This window comes from Rousettus aegyptiacus, unplaced genomic scaffold, assembly GCF_014176215.1.
Source record: "Rousettus aegyptiacus isolate mRouAeg1 unplaced genomic scaffold, mRouAeg1.p scaffold_m13_p_4, whole genome shotgun sequence".
Taxonomy (NCBI): domain Eukaryota; kingdom Metazoa; phylum Chordata; class Mammalia; order Chiroptera; family Pteropodidae; genus Rousettus; species Rousettus aegyptiacus.
Window position 1 is genome coordinate 126,099,843 of NW_023416307.1, and position 12,192 is coordinate 126,112,034.

Below are 12,192 nucleotides of genomic sequence, written 5' to 3' on the forward strand. Positions count from 1 at the left end.
GTTTTGTATCAAATCTATTCATTAAGTTGGAAGGAACTGACATTTTAACAATGTTGAGTCTTCCCATCCATGAACATGGAATATGGAATACCTTACATTTATTTGATTTCATTCATCAGAGTTCTATAGTTTTCCTCATATAGATCTTGTACATATTTTGTTAGTTTTATACCTAAATTTTCACATTTTGGTATAAATGTAATGTAAGTGATATTGTGTTTTTAATTTCAAATTCCAGTTGTTTGTTGCTGATGTATAGGAAAGCAGTTTACTTTTGTATATTGACCTTGTATCCTGCAACCTTGCTTTAATTGCTAATTAGTTCCAGTAGTGTTTTTGTTGAGCCTTTCAGATATTCTACATAGAGAATCAAGTTATACCCATTCTTTCTTACATACGCATATGCTATTTTAAATCTCACTACTTTAGAAAATTAGTAATATTATTTTTTTATTTTAATGTCTATATCAAATCCCAGTTAAAATAATGTCAAGTACAAAGTAATATAATGAAATATAAATTCTTACAGAATATTGTCAGATAATCTGGAGAAGTTTTGTGTGTGTGTGTGTGTGTGTGTGTGTGTGTGTGTGTGTGTTTAAAATTTGTTTCAGCCTAACAGGTATAGTTTTTCTTTAAGTATGAGGAAATGTACCTCTTTCTTTTAATGTTAGTACAATTGAGTCTAGATCCAAAAAATAGCATGAATGTTTTTCTTTATTTTAGTATAAGGATTGGGAAAGAAAATGGTTAATTATATTTTTTTCATGTTTAGCCAAGATTCAATTCTTAATTTAAGTGGTTTTATGTCTCTAAGCCAAGAAAGCACCCATTCCTTTTTTTTAAAACCTCATCCGTTTGGTTCATTTTGTTGTTGTTTATTTATTAATTTAATAGAAACTGAAAATTAAAGGAAAGAAATCTAATTCAAATAAGACTCCTTTTTAATACAAGTCACAATTCTGCCACCTAGTGTTTGCACATAGTGTTCCTTGTGTACACGAGCTGCTTTTTCAGAACTGTTTGAAAATAATCCTTTGCTTAATCCTTAGCTTACAAATGTTATGTTTGGCAATAAAAGCTTTAAAAGTGAGATCCATTTTATTAGTCTTTTTAAGGAATTATATTTTTAGTATCTTATATGTTAAAGCTCATAAATTGTTTATAAATTCATTGTATATAAATTTGCTAACTGTTCGTCAGGGATGTTTGCACAATTCTAATCTGTAATGAGTAATTTTACTTTCTTAGAGTCGAGGTGGAAAAAAGTTTCTTGTTGAACTGAAGGAAATCTTGGACAGGGATCCCTTGTCTCAGCTATGTGAGAATGAAATGGATCTTATTTGGACTTTGCGACAAGACTGCCGCGAGAATTTTCCACAGTCACTGCCAAAATTATTACTGTCGATCAAGTGGAATAAACTTGAAGATGTTGCTCAGGTAACAAAAGATTTTTTCTGTAACACTTTTTTGGGAGAATATATTTGCCAATTTTGTGTGAATTGTCCTTTCCTACATAAGTATATTTTCTGGTTGATAATTTTCTGCAGGAGAAATTTTGAGGTTTTAAACTGTTCCATATATGGTCTAAATGGTAGACCAGAAAGTTTCTAAATTTAGAAATCCCAGATTCTGTGTAGGTTTTCTATATCTTCCACTAAACACAGTAAAAATATTGGTTTTGTTGTAAACCTCTGTAGCAATTATCAGTTATGTTGTAGGTCCTGGGCTACTTCTAAAAGTTTCATCAGTAAACTCCGAAGTTTTAATCCTAAGACTGTTCTAAAATGACAATGTATTGTGTGAAATTACCTCTACTTGTAGAGATTAACATTTTAGAGCATAAGCCATTCAGATCAGTTTTAATATTCATTTTCATTTGGCAGTGTTGAATGTTGCCTTTAGGCAGAATAGAGAAGGGGAAAAGAATTTGCTTCAAAAAGGCCACCAAATTTTAGTTTCTCGATTGAATTTTCCAAAACTCTGTCAAAAAACACTGGCATTTATTAAATTCAGTTGGTCATTAATGTTCTATAGAAAGATCCTTGAAATGATTTTTAATCAGAATGAATATATTTGGCATATTAAAATCACCAAGATTTTTCGCTTATTCGAATTCACCAATTTTTAAAAAAGTTTTCTGGTCTTACTATAATGACTTTAAATTTTTATTTTAATCATATGCTTTTTTAAAATCTTCGATTTTATAGTTTTACTTTTCAAATTAAGTTTAGAAAGGATTTGTTTTGAGTTTCTTAATATGTTAATGATTTTTTAAATCTTGTGTAATTATATTATTAAGGGCTTCATGTAGACTGTTTCCACAGTTAGGCCACATGAACATTACTTACTCTGAAAAGGAACCAATTTTGTTATTTGGATAGGTTTGAATTGTTCTGACATAGTTATCTTCTAACCACTTATTTATTTAATTTCAAGCTTAATTTTCTATGAACCCCTATAATGGTGGAATATAAGGTATAAACATGTTTTAGTTGGCACATTTGCCTACTTCTCATGGATAGTGTCCACCCTCCACCAAGAAATACATTATTTTGTATAGAATTAGAGTAGAACCATTTCTTGCTGTATTTTTTTTCATTTATTTATATTTACCTTTAATAATGATACGCTTTGAAAAAACTTGGAATACCATCATAGCCATTTTAAAAGGAAGTCTTTACTTTTGCATGATGTCTGGCTGTGTAAGCTACTGGTAAAAAGAACACAGTATTCAGCCATGCCTTCCTGCTGTATTCTTAAAAGATGTCTGAGAGGCAGATTTCTTATGTCAATTGTCAGAAAATGGAATGAGCTAATTTATGCTTAATATTTCTTTATTTGGACCCTAGGTACAGTAATTTTTACATTCAGGAATTTAGCATGCTTGTCTCATTTCCATGAGGGAATCTAAAGCATCATTTTCAAACATAACTTAACGTCCTCCATTTTGATAGAAGAAAGCTAGTAGTGTAACTTCATACTCAAGTAGAAACATCTAAATATGTGTAAACAGTGTAGGAAGGCATGAATTTCACAATCCTAATTTACTTCTTTAGTAGTCTAGGAAGAAAGTTAATGGAATAAAAAGTAATGTTTGGCTTCTCCCCTGACCCTATCGTATTGCCAATTATAGTGAACTGGTACAAAAGAATATAAACTTTGTTTTCATTAAATTGATTACCTTAAGAAGTGGAAAGCCAGAAGCTTGGCACAAAGTTTGTACTCTGATTCGGCAGGTATAAGCCATGGATGTGAAAATTTTATAGATAAGTAGCCTCACATTAATCCACAAGAAAATATTCTGTTGACGTATGCATAAAGAATTTCAAGTCACATTTCCTTTCTCCAAAGGAAACCTAATAACTTCTATTTGGTTTCCTCAAACTAAAGTGATGGGTTTTGGTAATTCATTTAATTTTATGTTTATGTAATTGATTTTTAAATAATTATAAGTAATCTTACCAAAGGTAATTATTTTCCAGTAGTAAGGTGGTGTTAACCCATAATGTAGTCAAACCTCTATTATTACAAAATGTTATTTATCATTTGCAATATTTTTTCTGTGAAGCAGTATATTTCAAGTGTTAACTGAAGTTGCTAAGAGTTGTTTTATTATTCTTTTAGACCCTCAGAAAATGGTCCCCACTAACTCCTTTATCCATAATGAGGACTGCTGGTTCATTAGGGCCTTGGGGAAGGCAGGGAGGGGGCCCCATCAATGAGAAAAAGTGGGGTAAGGTAGGTAGGTGTTTCATATCTTCATACCAGTATTTCTCAATCTTTTTTCATTATTATCATTAGGAGAAAGCTTTTTAGATATTTTTTCCCCTAATAGTCCTATCCACATGAGATTCTGATACCACAGACAAGTGTATGTCTGTTTATGTACTGTATATATGTGTGCTTTATACATAAAAAGAGCAAGTATAAAACTTTCTTTATTCAATGCAAATTTAAGAATAATTAAAATTTCAGGTAAAAGTTAAAATTAAAAAACTGACATTTTAATATATTTGGTGCATAACCTTGATGTAATTTACTTAAATTGAAATACATTTTACATTTATGTTAGAGGTTGATATAAATATATACTAATAATGGCAATGGAATCAAATTTAAAAACTTATTCAAAAGCTATTTTTCTGTAAAAGTTCCTGAGTGAACTTCAAAACTTGATACAAGAAAATACCTTTTAATTGAGCTGCTAGTCAGTAACATTCAAATATTACTGACTTTTTTGTGGCACTTGACATAATGAAGGGCAGAATAATATGTAGGATTAAAATAGTAAACTATTTTTACTTAATTCTTAAAGCCCAAGTTTCACATAAAATCTCAATAAGTAAAATTTTCACACCCATGGCTTATATACCTGACATACACAAGGCAGCTAGTAGATACTAACAGGCCATGCTACATGACTTTGAAACATAACTTTGAGATTGAGCAGTCAGTTAAGAGAAAGCCCTCCAATTATTGCCATCTATTTGCCATATTTTTGTAACTCTGATCCTGTATACATTTTGAGTATCTTCCTTGGATTCAATGTCAGTGATAACCACAAAAACCAGACGAGATGAATCAAATATTAAGGAATAAAATTTTGTCAGATACGGTTGAACTTGGGAGGGCTACGAATTGTAATTATCTTTTTTTTTTTTTTCTCGCTCTCTTCTCCATAATAAGTTTTCTTCTCACTTACCATCCCTGATAAGAGTGCATGCTATCAACATATTCTCACTGCTCTGATGGGAGGCAGATAAAATGTAAACTATTTTAATATAATTCTCAAAGCCCACATCTCACACAAAAGTTCAAGAGATTTGAACTCTCTGATCTAGGGTTTCCAAAGATGTGGCCCTGTGTACCTAAACCCACCCTCCAATTGCGGTCTCTGCTCATCTCCCCAAGGATTCTTTTTTTATCCTATGTCTAGATCATTTCTACATGGCATCTGTAAATAGGAGACTGCCTGTATTTTCTTGTTTATAGAAAATAAACAACTAGGTACTATTTATTTCTAATGGGTTACTCATTACGATGTAAAGGGTTTAAATTTATGGTCAATTAAAAATTCTGTTAAGTGATAAATTCTCTTAAAAGAGCTAAAAGTAAATGCTTAAGATAATTTTATGTTGTTGTTAATGAACTTTATATGTAAATTGCCTGTCATTAATTTGAGCCCTGTAGCTTATATTTGTACTTTGAATTTTACCTTTAAGTTCCTTGATCACTTTGCCCGCGTGCTTATGTGCATGCTCTCCTTCCCTCTCTTTCCTTTTAAAAATTATTTAATGGTTAATGATCATAGAATTATATATTCAGCGCATCATAATATTTCAACTAAGACAATATTTATTAATCCATATTATCAGGAATGGATTTTTGGAGGCCTCCATAATTACATATGCTTTTCTTTCTTTTGACCCATCTCTGCTCCTATATGCCAAGAAAAAATAAATTACTTTTTTCCCCCCTATAATTTCTGAACCAGTTTCAATTTTTAAACAGCTTCAGGCACTGCTACAGATTTGGCCTAAACTGCCCCCCCGGGAGGCCCTGGAGCTTCTAGATTTCAACTATCCAGATCAGTATGTGCGGGAATATGCTGTGGGCTGCCTGCGACAAATGAGGTATCTCATGTAGTTGGCTTTCTTTGGGGCAAGGAATAACTTGGGGATGGGTAGAGAAGGTGATGTCTGCTTAAATATCTCATAAGAAAGGAAAAGGCTAGGAATTATTCAGAGTTCAAAGTAGTCATTCCCTTTCTCCCCTCCCCTCTTCTCTCTTTTTTGTCTCTCATTCTCCTTCACATTTACTCTATATTGTAAAGAACCCCTCCCCCACACACACCAAAAAAAATGTAGAACAAAACGTCCTGAGTCCGAGGTCCCCACATTACCCTCAGGTTCCATGATTCACTAGGAAGACTTGAAGAACATAGCATATAGTTGTACTCTTGGCTGTGATTTATTACAGCAAAAGGATACAGAGCAGAATTGTCAAAGGATAAAGACTCACGAGGAAAAGTATGGAGGAAACCAGACAAAAGTTCCTAAGGTTTCTTTCCTAATGGAAAGAAATATACTCAATTTCTCTAGCAACAAGTTGTAACAACATGTCTGAAATGTTGTCTACTGGGAAGCTTATTGGAAACTTGGTGGCTAGGGTTTTTATTGGTGGCTAGTCACAAGAACCCTCTGCCTAGCACATACCAAAAATTTAGACTCCCAGAAGGAAACTGAGTATTTGTATAGTTTAGGTACCATGAGCCATTCTTACCCATTAGGGTGGTAGGAAGCCTTTTGAAATCTATGTTTCCAGATAACAGCCAAAGGCCAAACTTTTTCAAAGGATAGTCAGGCCTGTTATGTTAACTCTTCATCTGTTTTAACCACTCAAAATTAATGTTACTATTTTGTCATGATTATTTAAACTTTTTAATTTTTTATTAAGCAAATAACATTACAGCTAAAGATGAAGTCCTCACAGTTTCCTTACCCTAGTGTGATAGAAAGAGATTCTGATTACTTTCACTTTCCAGAAGCAACAATAGTCATGAATTTCATATATATATTTCCATACCACATTTTTCTGTTTTTACCACATTTTTATATCTATAATCATAGACACAGAATAACATTATACATTTCAAAATATAATGTGTCTTGCCTTATGTATCGCTTTACATTTTGAAATTCAGCTTTAGGTTTCTGAGGTCAGTCTCTCCCATGACATATAAATGTAGTAATTTATTCCTTTTACTATAGTATAATATTCTGACATAGAGATATATCTTATTCCACTCTCCTATTGAGGAATATTTTAAATTTTCTCCTTATTTGTCTGTTATAAACCATGCTGCAGTGAACATGCTTATACAGTCCCCTTTGGGAAATACATATGTTTGAATCTCTGGATTTATTTGAAATGTTATTATTGAGATAGTCTCAGAAAATGGGCATTTTCAGGTTTATCCATTTCTTTTTAGCCTCTTTGCTCCCTTTCATTCTCCCTCCTGCCCATTTGAAATCCTCAGTTTTTCTTGTGTCATGGTTAGAGTGAAACAGTGAATGTGAGTATGCAACAAGCTTGACCCAAAAGAACTATTGTGTTTCAGTAAATTAGTATTTGATAGTTTGATAGGAAGGGATCTTTTTCTGGCACAAGGTGTTGAGAAACTTACTGTGTCTTTTTTTTTTTTTTTTTCCCAGTGATGAAGAACTTTCTCAGTATCTTTTACAGCTGGTGCAAGTTTTAAAATATGAGCCTTTTCTTGATTGCGCCCTCTCTAGATTTTTATTAGAAAGAGCACTTGCTAATCGGAGGATAGGACAATTTCTCTTTTGGCACCTTAGGTAAGTATTTTAGATTTCAGTTTGAGTCCACCTGTTCTTTTGTAAATATAAATCAGCATACTGTAGGACATTTAGCCAAAACAGTGACCTGCTTTAGCTGTTTCTGAGTCATCTATAATATTGATACTCTCTTTGTGTCTTCTCCTTTTATTGATACCCAATCCCTTCATTTTCAATATTTGGCAAAGTAATTCAGATAAGTTTCCCTCCACACCTCCTTGATTTTTAACTGAAACTAATAATTAGTGTATTGCTGTTTTCTTTTAAAGTGTATTTATTGTGTTACATATTTGTACTAAAAAACATTTATTTCTTCCAAAAGGTTGTGAGTAGTAATATTATATATCATTGCTACTATTAGGTCGAGGTTTTAAAGTTTTTCTATAACAATGGCAATGTTATTTTCAACTTCTTTGTTAACTTAGGTCATTTTCAGAAACACATGAACCTTATTTCATCAAATTATATAGGAGTAAAATCAGGAAAAAGAACTAAGTTTATTTAGTTTTCAATGAAAATTATTGATTCCTCAGTTCTGACTCTATACTGAGACATTTTTGGTTTTTTCATCTGGACTTCAGAGTATTGAAAGTAATGAGTATAAGGGGGGAAAAAACTTTTAGGCTGAGCTTCTTAAGGAAAATAATCTCTATAATATTTTCTCATGTTAATTTTTGAGTTCTAGTTCTAGATCTTGATTTAATTATTAAGAATGTTCCTTTCTTATTTTTAACTTGTATTCTTTTCTCATCCAGTTCAATCTCCTTGTTTATACCTCTCAGAGAATAACAAAATACAGTATTCCTTTCCTCCTCCACCCCCACCCCCCACCCCCCACCCCCCGCCCCCCACCCCAAATAAGTACACTATTCTTTAGGAGAGAGAAAATTGAATAGAAGCTAATTGAGAGATTAGTCAATTGTGTAATGAGTCAGATTTTTATGTTTCATATTAATTGTCTCTAAATTGGTAATATTACCTTTTCACTCAAAAACATGTAAGGTGAGATGTGAAAATTTTGAATTTCTTAGAATAAAGAATTAACTAATTATAAAATCTCATATCTTTTTGAACTATGGTGTTTAAAGAATTCAAAAGTTGACCAACTAATAATTTTTCACAAAAGGATGTGTCCTTCTTTGGTTAGCATCATAGTTAATTTTATAATAGAATAAAGAAGTCAGTAATTTTATTTCCTGATATGAAGTGTTTGATAAATTATCTTAATATTATTAACTTTCTGCAGATCAGAAGTGCACATCCCTGCTGTCTGCATACAATTTGGTGTCATCCTCGAAGCATACTGCCGGGGAAGCGTCGGGCACATGAAAGTGCTTTCCAAGCAGGTATCAACTTGTTTTAATCTTCATTCAGTTTGCCACATGGCATACGATAAATTGTATCATATCCTGTTTCTTTCATTGACTTTTCAATAACTGAACCTGATAAATACATTTTTAAATCAAAATTTAAGTCAAGCAGTGAAGTTTCAACAAACAATAAAAGAGCATTAATTGAACAATGGGTTTGTCGGTGATGGTGACAACGGTCATGAAACCTTTAGACCCTGTATATTCATATTACTGAGCTACTCTTTCCTGTTAGTGTAGTGTTGATGATTCATTAGTTTTAGACTGAGCTATTTTAAAACCTAAATCAATAGTTGTTGTAGCATCTAGAATTCAGAATCCTAAACCTGCATTTTCAAACCATGTGTATATATATGTGTGTGATATTAGTGATTTGATTAGGTCATATATTAATTGCTTGTTCTATACCAGGAACCATCAGAAGAGTTTTAATTATGTTATCTTATTGTACTCCTAATAACACGCCACAGTACTTACCAAACACTCTGGATTTGACAAGGGGAAAACCTAAGGCTCCAAGAAATTAAGTAACTTGCCTAAAACCTCACAACTTTAAATAACAGAAATAAGTTTCTAAGTGAGGCCTGTCCAGCTATAAAACTGAAGTGTTTTGTTTTGTCTTTAAATACTGGGAGTTTTCAAATCTTTTTAGCAGCACAACTCTTTCCTTTTAAAATCAAAACTTAAACAAAGATCCAATATGTGAAATAGAAAATAATGTCATTTTATCAGTATAAATGTATTTTTGAAGCCAAAATAAAGCAAAAGCCATTTAACAGAATCATGAAGCTTTTTTACTGAACATAGAACTTCAAAATTGGATTATTATTGATAATTATAGCCTCGATATCCAATTATTTCTGTATTTGTTTAGGAGATGATCCTGATTTATATATAGTTAAGTAATTGCAAATAGTAATAGGTTTATTTAATAGCTTGTTTGCAAATGAGAAGCACAATCATGACCCAGGCTCGATTTGCTTTGGGACCTTGGTCCCCTGAAGGATGACATGAGAGCATTTCTGCCCTCAAGATAAAGCAGCACTGAATTCGAGCTTCTTCATGCTGAAACCCTTCATTGCCAGATAACAACCATATGCTTTTGTTCTCTAGCAGTAATTTTTTCTGAATTGAGTGTTATCTAACCTCACACAAGGTTTTCTTATGGTTTAATATATATTTACTCAGAACCTAGTATATGCCAGGATTTATATTAGGTATTGGTGATGTGAAGTCAAATTAGCTGTGTTGCTGTCATCAAGGAGTTTATATTCCATAGAGTAGGTGTACATATCAGTGATTAAGTATTATGATACAAGTTTTTTACGTGCATATTATAGAAGCACAAAAAAGAGATACATAACCTATTTTAGGGCATTAAGAAAGAATTCACAGTAGAGGTGACCCTTATGGTTGGTTTTGATGGTCTGGTTGGTCTTAGCCAGATGAAGGGTGTTAGTGTTCTACAGAGAAACAAAACCAATAAGATCTGTGTGTGTGTGTATATAGAGAGAAAGTGAACAGGGAGTGAGATTGAGATTTATTATAAAGAATTGGTTCATATTATGGAGGCGAAGAAGTCCCAAGATCTGGAGTCAAGCAGGCTGGAAACCCAAGAGAGCTGATGGTGCAGTTTCAGTCCAAGTTTGAAAGACTAAGAACCAAGAGAGCCAATAGTATGTAAGTTCTAGTCTGAAAGCAGTCAAGCTTGATACCCAAGAAGAGCTGATGTTTCAGTTCAAGTCCAAAGATGGGAAAAGACCTATGTCCACTCTCAAAGCAGTGGGCAGATGGGGTTCCTCTTACTCACGAAGGGTTTGCCTTTTTGTTCTATCCAAGTCTTCAGATGTTTGGATGAGGCCCACTCACATCATGGAGGGCAATCTGCTTTTCTCAATCTATTGATTCCAGTGTTAATCACATCTGAAAACACCCTTAGAGCCACACTTAGAATAATGTTGGACCAAATATCTGGGTACCTCATGGCCCAGTCAAGTTGATACATAAAATTAACCAGGGCAGATCAATAAGCATCCATACACAGATCCTTAAACCATACTTAATCTCCAAATGAAGACAATAACAAGGTCACAGTTTTACCAAACAAGATAGAACTACCCTGAGTATGACCAAAAAAGTGCTCTAACAGACTCTTTCCCAGAGAGGCAGTAATGTCCTTGAGTGGTATTTATCCTTCTTCTTGATATCCTGTAAATTATATACTATGATGTAAAATTAATAACACTTCAATACTATGATATAAAGGCAATACATCTTATGTTACATGGTAAGAGAATAAGTATGGGGAAAAAAAACAAAAGACATTTGCTGTACATACACAACACACGAACACATATAACAAATGAGCAGGAAATATTCATGACAATTAGCCTTCATTTTTATGACTGGTCATGTAATCATAGCTGTATTTATCACTACTTTCTTTTAACCTATTCTGTATTCCCTTTGTTGTGGTCTTTACCTGCTGGAATGACCCAAACCTTCATTCTTAAAGAGTCTAGGCCATTAATAGTACTCCCTGGATTGGCTTATAATTTCCTATTGATCTTAATTACAGGGCCTGGTAATGCTAAGAGATCTCCTGTATTCTAGACATACTTTTCCTTACCTCCATTTTGGAGTAGTAAGCCAATTTCCCCATGGTAGTCAAGATCGGTCACTTCAGCCAGCCTTCTTTGCCTGTTGTCCCAGAAGAATGAGGAGTGCAAAGTGGCTGGGAAGGAATCTTAACTTCCAGTTCACTAGCATGATTGTTATGTCTGCCAGCGGAAGCGTTCCTCCCTTTGTAAGTAAAGACCACTATGCCAGAAGAGCATAAGGTTGCAAGAACAGAAAGTAGAAGAGTTGAGAGTGGATCATCATGAGAGCAGTCATGGTACCACCTCCATTTCCACACCATGATTCCTAGACCCATGAATCTTAGCTGTGGGAGAAACAGCATCATATGTTGGCCACTGATTCAGAGCAGATACAGCCTTCTGGAGAACTGTGCCCTAGCTTGCAAGGTATTGCCACCTAGTTGGCACTGCAACTGAGTCTTCAAAAGGTCATTTCATTTTATTAAGCTAACTACGTTAGGATGGTGGGGAATGTGGTAAGACCAACGAATTTCATGAGCACAAGCCCATTGCTGTACTTTGTTTGCTATGAAATGAGCTTCTTGATCAGAAGCAATGCTGTATAGAATACCATGATGGTGTCCACGGTTGGTAGTTTTGACAGAAGCATTGAATGTAGGGAAGGCAAGTCTGTATCCAGAATGTATGTTCCAATAAGAACAAAACACTTTCTCTCTCATAATGGAAGCAGTCCAATGTAATCAACCTGTTACCAGATAGCTGGCTGACCACTCTGGGTAAATGGTGCCACATGGGGCACTCAGTGTTGGTCTCTGCTGCTGGCACTCAGCAATGGTCATAGCCAGATGGGCTTTGATGAGT

The 12,192-nt window shown here is 33.7% G+C and overlaps 1 protein-coding gene and 1 non-coding gene across 4 annotated transcripts in view; one reads left to right on the top strand and one right to left on the bottom strand.

The window, feature by feature from the left end:
- The window catches only part of PIK3CB (phosphatidylinositol-4,5-bisphosphate 3-kinase catalytic subunit beta), a 167,081-nt gene that overhangs the window by 128,463 nt on the left and 26,426 nt on the right, over positions 1 to 12,192 (top strand). For 2 of the 3 annotated variants that reach the window (XM_016151202.2, XM_016151203.2), the window contains exons 13-17: positions 1,252 to 1,440; positions 3,628 to 3,741; positions 5,515 to 5,636; positions 7,218 to 7,361; positions 8,608 to 8,707. In XM_016151202.2, the coding sequence (XP_016006688.1) occupies positions 1,252 to 1,440; positions 3,628 to 3,741; positions 5,515 to 5,636; positions 7,218 to 7,361; positions 8,608 to 8,707 (669 nt within the window). The remainder of the gene's footprint in view (positions 1 to 1,251; positions 1,441 to 3,627; positions 3,742 to 5,514; positions 5,637 to 7,217; positions 7,362 to 8,607; positions 8,708 to 12,192) is intronic. The other variant, XM_016151204.2, reaches the window with a different exon arrangement.
- Positions 2,605 to 2,744, bottom strand: LOC118602349. Its single transcript, XR_004950688.1, has one exon. It is a non-coding gene; the product is annotated as a small nucleolar RNA SNORA15 (small nucleolar RNA).